Genomic DNA, 10,561 nt, shown 5'->3' on the forward strand with positions numbered 1-10,561 from the left:
TACTATCCATATCTATGTTTGCATGAAAAAAATTTATTGAAGGTGACTGTAGGGGAAATACTCTGAATTTAACTGATTTGGATGATGTGGTCATTAAATGCTAACAATAGTGCAGACGAGAAGACCTGCAAATTTGGAACAGGGTTTAAATTTCTGTGTTGGGAGATGGGTGATTTCCTTTTCTGATATGGTAACTTGTCTCCTGACGAAAGCAGATTGTAATACCTTTTCCTAGTGTATGTGCAAATTTTCCGTAGTGTAAAAATCCACTCCAGGTAGAAAATGCAAACTTTTGGCTTTCATACTTGATTCTTCTATTTGCAGATAAACTGTGGTTGAATGCAATATAGACCAATTTATTTTTTTTTTTAAAGCATAGCCTTAAACTTTAGTGGAAAGTGTATTTTTAATGATGTGGAAAGTATTTCTTTTAAAACATCCACAGGTTCCTGTATTCACCTGTCTTTTAAAAAAGAAATCAATTCACTGTTCGGTTTATTTCTGTTTGTTTATTTTCATTTTTGCCCCTCCCTTCCCTCTTCTTAAGACACTCAGTGCTTGGTGTTGGTGTATTTTCATTACCCAGAGGTCAGACTTCTTACATATTCCTGAATTCAGCATATTGCCCGTGCGCTGAGGATCAGCGATCAGCTGCTTCTCTTGCCCTTGAAAGAGGGTGAATCCTGACTTTTACTTTCGTTTCAGCTGTTCTCTTTCTATTCTCACACATACAAAGTCTGCTTGTCCTCCTGTTTATGGGCAGGTGCATTTGTTACCCTGAGCTCAGAGTTATTTGCAGGTTGTACTTCAGATATTTTTGTCCAGTGTGACTTACTTGTTTTAGAGATGTGTCTATCAAGCACGAGTTTTTATTATATGGGTAATATTTCATTGTTAACTGACAAGTACTTTCTGAAGGAACAGGAGCACAGTGAAAAGCAACGTATTTCTCAGATACTCATCTGCTAAGTTTAAGTTACTGAAGTGATTATCGATGCTTATTCAGGTAATCTTCATTTGAAACAGTTGACAAGAAGTGAATGTTAAAGAGCATGATCCTTTCTCCACGTGTCATAGTAGAATGTGGAGCAATACAATGTTGAAAGTTGTATTTTAAATAAAAGAGTGTAACTGCTTTAACTTCATATAAATAAAACAGCGTTTTTCATAACATTTTCTCCATAGGGCGGAGAGCGTCCAAAAATAAGTCTCCAAGTTTCTCTCTATCTTCTTTCGCAAGTAAGTGTTTTTAGTTTGTCCTATTTCAGAAAATATTTTGCAGTAGAGTTATGATTTACAAATGACTGTATTTTCGCCTATTTTGGTAAAGGCACTAAAGACAATTTGGCAAGTTTTAAACCTATCAGTTTCCATTAAAAAAACCCCAAAACAATCAGATCATTTGTCTTTATAGGGACAGACCAAACAGCTTCTTTCTTGAGCTAATGTCGCTCTTTGAGGATCCCATTGCACAGGGCAGCCTTTAGAGCTCAGTGATTCTAGTTTGTATACACCACCCGACAAACGGTGCCTAACAGAGCCATGCAACACGCTAAGATGGAATTTAGTAAAATTGCAGGTGACACTTAGGTAGATGTTGTATGATATTTTGAATCTACCTCAGCTGTGGAAGATTCCATGTTTAGTTTTGCTCGTTGAAAAATAAGAGGAGTGGTGATTTCCTGTTTTAGGGTTGTGGCTTCTTTAATTTTTTTTTAAATTGAGAAGGGGGTTGGTTGGGTTTTAGATTTCTCAGGAGGGATGAGCATGAAGAATTTTTAAAACTAGGTAGTTTAGAATGTAGGGAAAAATCAGATACCTGTATAGAGGATTATGGTCTCCTGTGTTTTGAAGTAGATTTCACGAGCTGTCAGTGTTACCGGTTGTACTCTGCTGTATATGTCAGCTTCAGATACCAGTTTAACAAGGTCAGAGAAGTATGTTCAGTGCCTGAAATTGTGAAACTGTGTGTGTTCTTTAATACATGTCTGATATTTCTTTCCACCTTTCTTTTAATAGGTTTTTCTAATTATACATTACGCCCCTTTGGTGAACTCACTGGCTGAAGTTATACTTAATGGTGACCTCTCGGTGTTTTCTTCTAAAGTTGAGCAAGATATACAGAAAAACTCAGTAAGTGACCAACTAAACTTTTATTTCCTTTTTTTTTTTTTAGAGGCAAAGTAAACATTTGGAAAACAAAATCAAGTATCTGGGAACTGGTAAGCTAAGGGGATTGTGTTAGGAGAGAACAGCAATAAGAGATTTCCCGTTTTGTTGTTGGATATGAGAGCAGAGAGATGCTCTGTGCAATTTTCAGTATTGTGTTCTCATCAAAGGTGCGATGTTTTTGTGTGGTGGTGGTGTAAGAATGTGTAGGGGACAAATTAAAGTACTTGGTTGCTTCTGCAGGGGTCAGACACTGCAAAGATTTCTGTCACTGATGGGGCACTCTTGTAATCCGGTCTTCTGCGTTGAGTTTTTGTTATCAGCCCTTTAGTAGTGAAATGAGTCATCGCGACTTTTCTGTGAAATTACTTCCTTACGCAACTTGTAGCAGAAATGAGAGGCTTAGCAAAAATACCTGACCTTGTGGTAAATCCTTTGGATGTAGAAGGAAATCGGCATTTTCATCTGAATATCCCTGATGTTTTGGGAAAGCAGCCAAACCCATCGTCTCCGAAAGCGTGCACCAACAGATTGGGAGTGCTGCCACTTTGTCACTGCCCTTGGACCTTCAGATGTGGTCCTGTGTAGATGTTGCTAGATGCTGTTGTTTGTGATTTTTCTAAGTGTGTCATGTAAATTTTTTTTTCCCTTTTGTTACAGATTTCACAGTTTGTGAAATGCTTGCCTGTTACTTTTTAAAGGCTTTTAATTACTTTTAGGGGACGAGGTGAATGGTAATAAAGAGTGTGACCTTACTCTGAATAAAGATTGAACGTGTCCCCTAATGCCTGGCTCGTCAGCAAAGGGTTACTGATTGAATGATTAATTTATAACAAGCAGTAGATTGGCTTTTACGCACGTTCTTTCCCAGCACTGACTTTAGCTCTGAGAGTTTCAAGGGGGAGATAAACTTCAACTCTGCCATGATACTTCCAAATTTCTTCTTGCAGTGCAGTGAAAGCTGGGTGGGCTGGTCTCTGCCCAGTAGCTTTTGCCCTCTGATTTTTTTGTACTGTTGTCCGTGATATTTGGAATCTAATCTTTAAAAAGAACCAAACGAAAAACTGCAGTGGGTGGCCGAATGCTTTAAGATCAAGCAGACCCTTACTGGCGTTAGCAGCTGTCTGACCTGCTGGCTGGGTGCTGAGCGTCGCATGTCATACTGGTGCAGAAGCAGCTTTGTTACTAGGAAATTTGTGGTGAGAGGGCGAGGCACCAGTCGTTGCAGAACTGAGATTCTCTTTTCCTGTCATAGCTACTGTACAGAGTTGCAAAATATCTGTAGCATATGTTTTTTGTGTGCTTGCACTAATGTTAGGAATATTAGGGGTTTCCTATAAACTCTTCTGTTTGTCTCTTCTCTTGTAAAACTACTTAGGTTGCTGCTTCTTACTGGTCTTCAAGATGTGTCCCCAAGGACTGGGACTTCTGTCCCACCTATCCTTGGCTTCCTAAGATAGACACTTGGTGAAGCTGCTAGAGGTGGAACCTTGGTATGGGATGCTGGTGCTTAACGGCAGCTGAGGAAAAAAACTTCCATGGGAGAAACTTCAGTTTTTAGTAAATTCAGCCCCGTTCTTTGAGGAAACCTTGGAGGGGAAAGCCTGTGCTGTTAGAAAGCCTGCTGGTGGAGACGGGTGATTTGCAGAAAGAGCAGGGAGAGGAGCTCCATGCCCTGCTTTCAGTGAAGGGAGCTGTTAAGTGTGCTGCTCCCAGTGGATGAGTATGAACAACTACTGCATATATTTGATGGGATTTTTTCTGCTATTACACAACTCAGTGTAGTGAGTCAGCTGTAGCTAGGGAGGCATAGACAGCTTATATAAAAGTGAGGCACTTTCTTGTTGCTCTGTGGTAGGACTTGGAGCAGAAAGCTGAATTTTGAGCACTGTTAGCCATTTCGGGGGCTGTTCTTTGGACTGTAAGGTGCATGAGAATCATTGCAAAGTGGTGTACTCTGTTGCAAAGAAATGCCAAACTTCTCTTGGATAATGGAAGCTATTTCAGAAGCTGCTTCAGAACTGAGTGTTCTAGCGTTGGTAGAGAAAAATGATGAGCAATTTTTTTAATTTGCTTTTTGACCGATTTTAGAATTTTGTGTGTTCTTGAGTCAGACTCAGATTTATTTTTTGCTACTTCCTTTCCATTGCAATTTCCCATGGTAATCATTCTGATACTGTCCTAAGCTTGTTGTTTTGGGGGTATCTCTGTGTCTTATGCTGAGCCCCAGTTGCCTCTAAACCTCTGCTCTGTGCCTAACGCTGCTCATCTCTTGTAAGCGAGATGTTTTGATAGATTTGAAGTGTATCTGTCAGCCTCTGCCGTGAAGCTTCTAAAACTCGAAGTAGAAGCTCATCTCTGTGTTTATTTTCCTAAGAAGCTGAACTGAAGTGGAATGAGGTGTAGAGAATATGGACTGAAATTACCAGAAACAGAGTCACGTGTTCTTCACAATAGGAAACCGAGTAAAGAATACTTAACCAAAATAAAAGCTGAGCAGGTTTGCAGTTGCTGTGTATAAATGCAACGTACTCAGAGTTATTCAGGGCAAAGGAGCAATAGTAGTTGTCACAATAGGAACAAATGGTACTTTTTACTGGAAATCAATTTGTGGAAAAAATCAGCAGCAGATGTAACTGCTGATAGCTTATGAATTGGCAATAACCTACCCATGGAGATCTGCTGGACATCATGCAGATATCAATATTTAATGGTTATGTGGTTAATGTCTGCAAAGCACTTTAGCGATAAAAAGTGCTCTATAAATGTCAGTGTAGGATATTTACTCCTTGCCTTATCTTAGTTGGAAACAGACGGGCTGCTTCGTAATGTTCCAGGCAGGAATGATTGCCCAACCTCCACCGAACAGGTTTTCCGCCTCAAAGTACACCAAATTAAGATACAATTTTACTTCCGTATTTTTCCCTGTATTTCTATTTTTAGGTGACATCAGCAGAAATACTAACTCTTTTCTCGTGATGAGTGTTGAATGTAAAGCCACGAAAAGGGATTTAAACTTGCCAGCAGTCATCACACTAAGGGTTACCTGACTTCCTGTGAGATCTGTTTTCCTGCCTAATTTGGATATGATCCAGCTCTACCTGTTTCATGACTCTTGGTGTCTTGTTTAACCTACTTTCCCATAAAAGTTGTTACTAGTACTGCCTTGTTTGACCAGCACGGGTTGCACAAGATAAGCCATAATTGAAAATAGGCTTAAAAGAGGCATTAAAAGTATAAAATAGCAGAATCTCACGCGGTATATACTATATAAATTAACTGTAAGTCTTATTTCAGAATGTGGTAAATATATAGCCTTGTTATATTTGGCAAAACAGAATATATATGTTAACATTCTTTCTTGAGGTGGCCCAGACCGTGGTTCGGTGCTTGTAAGCACATCGCTGGACTCTCCCATCATATTGCTCGTACGGCTGAGAGTGATCAGAAACGCAAGGATGTTGAGTACACGATTGTTCATACAGAAACCAGCTACCAGATTCTAGGAAACACTTGTAAGAAGTGAATGCAGGAAGGGGAAAATACAATTTGCATGCTACTTTTTTTTTTTTTTTTCCTTAAAGAGTAAAACTTAACATGTTCTTCCCTATTTGATGACATTTGTGACCAGAAGCCATCAATAAAAAGTAGCCTGGTTGTAACTCTGGTCGTTCTATAACCTTCCTACGTTGCAGCTTGATCAAACTGAAAATATATGAGAGGTTACTAGGGGATATAAGTGTGATAAATTTCCTATTGTGGGGTTTTTGTTATTGTGAAAGATTCTTCCTGCTGTATGATTTGTTTCAGTGCCAAGCGTGAGGTGCCTTATACAAGTTTCTGTGAAACGTTTTTTAAAAGTCAGAAGATTCAGAGAAACATTTTGGCCTTTTGACTTGCAGAAGGCTTCTTCCTGAATCTTTTCCTAATCTCTTTTTTTTGTGTGTGTATAGATGTTCCTTATCAAGTGAAGGGAGGGATTTTTCCAAACTTCTTCTCCGAGGTCTCTTTAATGTGCTTGTCTTCAATGCCTATTGTACTGGAGTCGTCTAAGGCAAGGGATGGAATTGGTACTCTAGTCATCTTCTCCCTTGCTTGTGCTTACATTTTTTAACTCTTTAGCCAGCATCAGCTAAATGTGGTTGAGGTATTAAGGTCTGAAAAGTAATGACATTTCTGTAGCAGTCTTGTTCAGTGTAAATCCACGCTGCTGGGAAGCCATGCATTGTACTTCTCAGTAGCAGATGTTTGGATGGTCGGTGGTTACAGCTGTACTCCCCTGATCGAGCAGGCAGGCCTGACCACTGAGAAAGGTGCTCAAAGCATTACTGCTCAGAAACAGTCTGCAAAATTGTAGGAATCCAAATTTGGTTGGTGCTGCAAGTCTCTGAACTTCCTGTAGTGCCTTCTGTAAGACTATGTGGTTCTTTGTTAGGGTGGCACAGACTCTTAGAGCAGCACAGATTAGGGGATGTCCTGCTGGAAAGCAGCCCTTGGAGTCCCAGTGGGCAGTGAGTGTCCCTGGGACAGCCCCGTGCCCTTGTGGCCAAGAGGCCAGTGGGATCCTGGGGGGCATCAAGAACAGTGTGTCCAGCAGGGCTGGGGAGGTTCTCCTGCCCCTCTGCTCTGCCCTGGGGAGACCACCCCTGGAACCCTGTGTCCAGTTTGGGGCTGCCCAGTTCCAGAGAGACAGGGACCTACTGGAGAGAGTCCAAGGGAGAGCTACAAGGGGGATCAAGGGACTGAACATCTCTGCTGGGAAGAGACTGAGAGACCTGGGGCTGTTCAGCCTGGAAAGGAGACGGCTGAGAGGGGATTTATTGACGTAGAGAAATATCTGAGGGGTGGGGGTCAAGGGGAAGGGGACAATCCCTGCTCAGAGGTGCCCAGCGATAGGGCAAGGAATGATGGGTTTGAGTTAGAACTCGGGAAGTTCCACCTCAACGTGAGGAGAAACTCCTTCCCTATTGGGGGGCCGGAGCCCTGGCCCAGGCTGCCCAGAGAGGGTGTGGAGTCTCCTGCTCTGGAGACTTTGCAACCCGCCTGGACGCGTTCCTGTGGGACCTGCCCTGGGTGACCCTGCTCTGGCAGGGGGTGGCACTGGGTGAGCTCCAGAGGTCCCTTCCAGCCCCAACATTCTGGGATTCTGTGAAATATTTGTCTCCTCTGGGAGAAATTTGTCATTTAAAGTATTTTCTTGCTCTGTAAATCAATCATCAGGAAAATTAGATGTTGACCAAGTACTCTTTGCATTCTTGTCCAGAAACAGCGTTTTGACTTGAAAGATAAACTTCTGAATTCTTTGGGTAGAACACGAGTATATTAAGGTCTAACAGTTGAAGTGATGTTGGTTTTCCAGACTTGGTCCATTCACGTCAGGGGGCCCAAAGCAGGTTGGTGTCGGTTCCTTGTTGACACAAGGACTAATAGGCTGTCAAGGGAAGCTAAAGATTCAAAAATCTTGCGGCATGGAGCATTGGTTTTTGTTCTTGCTACTGCCAAAGACATTTAAAGAGAGTATTTCGTACTAGTGCTGTCAGCACGCGCTTTGGATTTTGCTGCTTTTATCCTTTTTTGCAAAAGGTCTTAATTTTGGATATACTAGCTGCCTCGCCTCTCAAGAAAGTGCAAAGAAGGGAAAAAATTCAGTAAACGTCTATTGATGAAGTAGGTAGTTCTGTATCTTGTCTCTTGAGGGCAGACTTTTTAATGACAGATCTTTAGGACGTGTTACTTCGGAGATAATTTTTTTACTGATGGTACCATTTGAGGTCTGCTTTCTTGTACTTGAAAACAGATTTGAAATTTGTAAGTGGTATGCTAATTTACATTCTGAAAATACTCTTTCATATGAACTGAATTTTCTTTGTCAGAGTTAAAAAATGTTCTGTAACTCTGTAAACTCTTCAAATTTACAGGCAAAGTCAAGTATTAGATGTTTCATAAAACCGACAGAAACCCTTGAGAGGTCTCTTGAGATTAACAAACAGAAGGGGAAGAAGAGGATGCAGAAAAGACCCAACTATAAAAATGTTGGTGAAGAAGATGAAGAGGAGAGAGGATCTGAAGATAACCAAGATGACCTAGATAAAGCTAAAGGTACAGAAGCAAGTTCAAAGGGCGTCAGAACAAGCAGTGAAAATGAAGGTGAGTACACCAGCAAATAAAATCCATACTTAGAGTTTGGATACTTCTGTTTACTGTGTGAGCCTGGCTGGGATTGGTTCCATGGGTTGTTCTCTTCTGGCACTAGGGAAATGTGGGGCTATTAAATTGGCTTCTGTCTTTGGCTGTATTTTTTTTTTCATGTTAAATAATTCTGACAGAACATGTCCTTCTAATCTGGTGTCAAATAACTGATGATGTATTGTCTACCATGATTTGAAGACAATATGACATAATCTACTGCTTAAACTGGTGCTTTTAGTAGTTGTTTTGGTTCAAATTCTTAAGCAAAAGTTAGGTTTAATCCTGAAGCCAGTAGGTGTGAATCGCTCAGGACCAGGTATCCTGTTCGCTGTAGTTGTAGAGAGCTATTAACACCCTCTGTGAAACTTGATGGCCACCCGTGCCCTAATCTCACTAACGTTTTTACAAAGAAATAATTTTTCCAGAAAGAGGTTCTGTGGTTTTCTTCTGTGGTTTGGAGGTGAATTACTGTTATTTATTTGTTAGCCCAAGTAATCTCTTTTGTGTTTTGTTTTCTTATTTTAACATATGTATATGTACAAATTTCTTATGGCAGTTAAATTCCTTAAAGAAATGTAATCAAACTTCTTTTGCCCACGTCTATTCATCCACTAACCTTGCTGAGGTTGTGGTTACATCTCTTTTGTATGTGTTGCATAAGTCACTTCAGATGCAGAAAGGAAAATATGAAAGAGTTTACAACAACTGTTTATTAAAAATATCAATTTTATTTTTTTTAGAAATAGAGATGGTAATCATGGAGAGGTGTAAACTGTCGGAATTGTCTATCTCTGCTGTGACAGAACAGAATACAACAGATGAAGAAAAGAGTGCAGCTGCTTCTGGGAGTGAGATAACAAGCTGGAACAGGTATAAAGGAACTGCAATATATATAAATGTGTCCCTTGGGGAAGTGCGCATGTTTAATAGGATTTCAAATTTATTTTTAAACTTGGGAAATGCTGCTTGGTATTCCCAGAATTTCATTCTGTCTCCATTATAGCTTTGATATAGTTTGGATTATGTTCATTAATAAAGATAACATTTAATTTCATTGTGAAAGGGAAATTGAACCTTGACTTGAATTGGCTTTAAAATACATTGTTCTAGATTATTGATATTTTGACTAAAATATGTGCCAAATGGCTTTTAGAAATTGGCAACGACCGCATTGAATACTAAAGCAACTAGGATGCTCAGACCTTAAAAAGCGCGAAATACTTAGGTGTGACGTGCATTTGGCAAGTGTCTGCATTCGGGACTCTTTTGATCTGCAGGTGTGGCCTGACAGCATCCTGCACCTTTTCCAAAAATAGCATCAAAGCATGTGCAGAGCTAAAAATATTTTTTAAATGAAGGTAGGCCTCCTGCGGGGTGTTTCTGGCCTTAGTTTTGCACATGACCTTTTGGAAATATAGGTGGGTAAGCTGCTGTACCTCAAGATTTTGTGTTCTTCTGTGTGACAGATGTAATATTTGAAAGAGCAGCTAAATGTCCAGGAATTTGCTCACATGTCCATAGTTTCTCTCCTACACTGGTTGGAATCGCTGAGTCTTATGGACAAGGTGCCGTGGGCTGCTGGAACAGGCAGCGATCGTTCATTCTGTCATTAGAGATAGCAGCCCCTTGAAGTCCCTTTGGCGCACTCTGAAAAGCTGTACAAAGCTGTGCTTACTAACTGTGCTACAAACAATCCAGGAAATGTGTGAGCAATCCGTTCTTGGGAAAAATACTGTGAAACAAATCTCATTAAAACATCAGAATTACTGTCAGTGGAAATGGCTGTGACCTTAGCACTCTTTAACAGGTTAATTATTGTTCAATGCCTGACAGATGTGTAACCGTGTGGTAGTGTAAATTTGCCTTTTCCATTAGCTACGTGTAGAACAAGATAGTTACTCGTGTTAACGTAGATACGGTCTTTTTCTTGTTAACCAGTCTGAAATGACTCCTTCCCGTAGGCCGTTTCTCGACATGGTTTACAATTCACTGGACTGTGCTGAGGATGATTACTATGCCCTCTTTGTGCTCTGTCTTCTCTATGCAATGTCACACAACAAAGGTGAGTGATTTTTGCATCTTGCAGAGAAAAGCAAATGAAACACATGGTTTTAGACAGGCACAGTCTGTTTGTAACTTAGATTTATGCCTTACAACCTTAGGATCACTTGCTACCTGTCGAGGGTTAGGGCTGGGCCGGCCT

The 10,561-nt window shown here is 40.6% G+C and overlaps 1 protein-coding gene across 1 annotated transcript in view; it reads left to right on the forward strand.

The window, feature by feature from the left end:
- The window catches only part of LOC104275422 (protein CLEC16A-like), a gene marked incomplete at its 3' end in the record, with an annotated part of 16,779 nt that extends 6,359 nt beyond the window's left edge, over positions 1–10,420 (forward strand). The window contains 5 exon segments of the mRNA XM_009871371.1: positions 1,186–1,239; positions 2,020–2,133; positions 8,088–8,316; positions 9,099–9,228; positions 10,320–10,420. Coding sequence (XP_009869673.1) covers positions 1,186–1,239; positions 2,020–2,133; positions 8,088–8,316; positions 9,099–9,228; positions 10,320–10,420 — 628 coding nt within the window.
- Positions 10,421–10,561: the final 141 nt, after the last annotated feature.

This window comes from Apaloderma vittatum, unplaced genomic scaffold, assembly GCF_000703405.1.
Source record: "Apaloderma vittatum isolate BGI_N311 unplaced genomic scaffold, ASM70340v1 scaffold15676, whole genome shotgun sequence".
NCBI lineage: Eukaryota > Metazoa > Chordata > Aves > Trogoniformes > Trogonidae > Apaloderma > Apaloderma vittatum.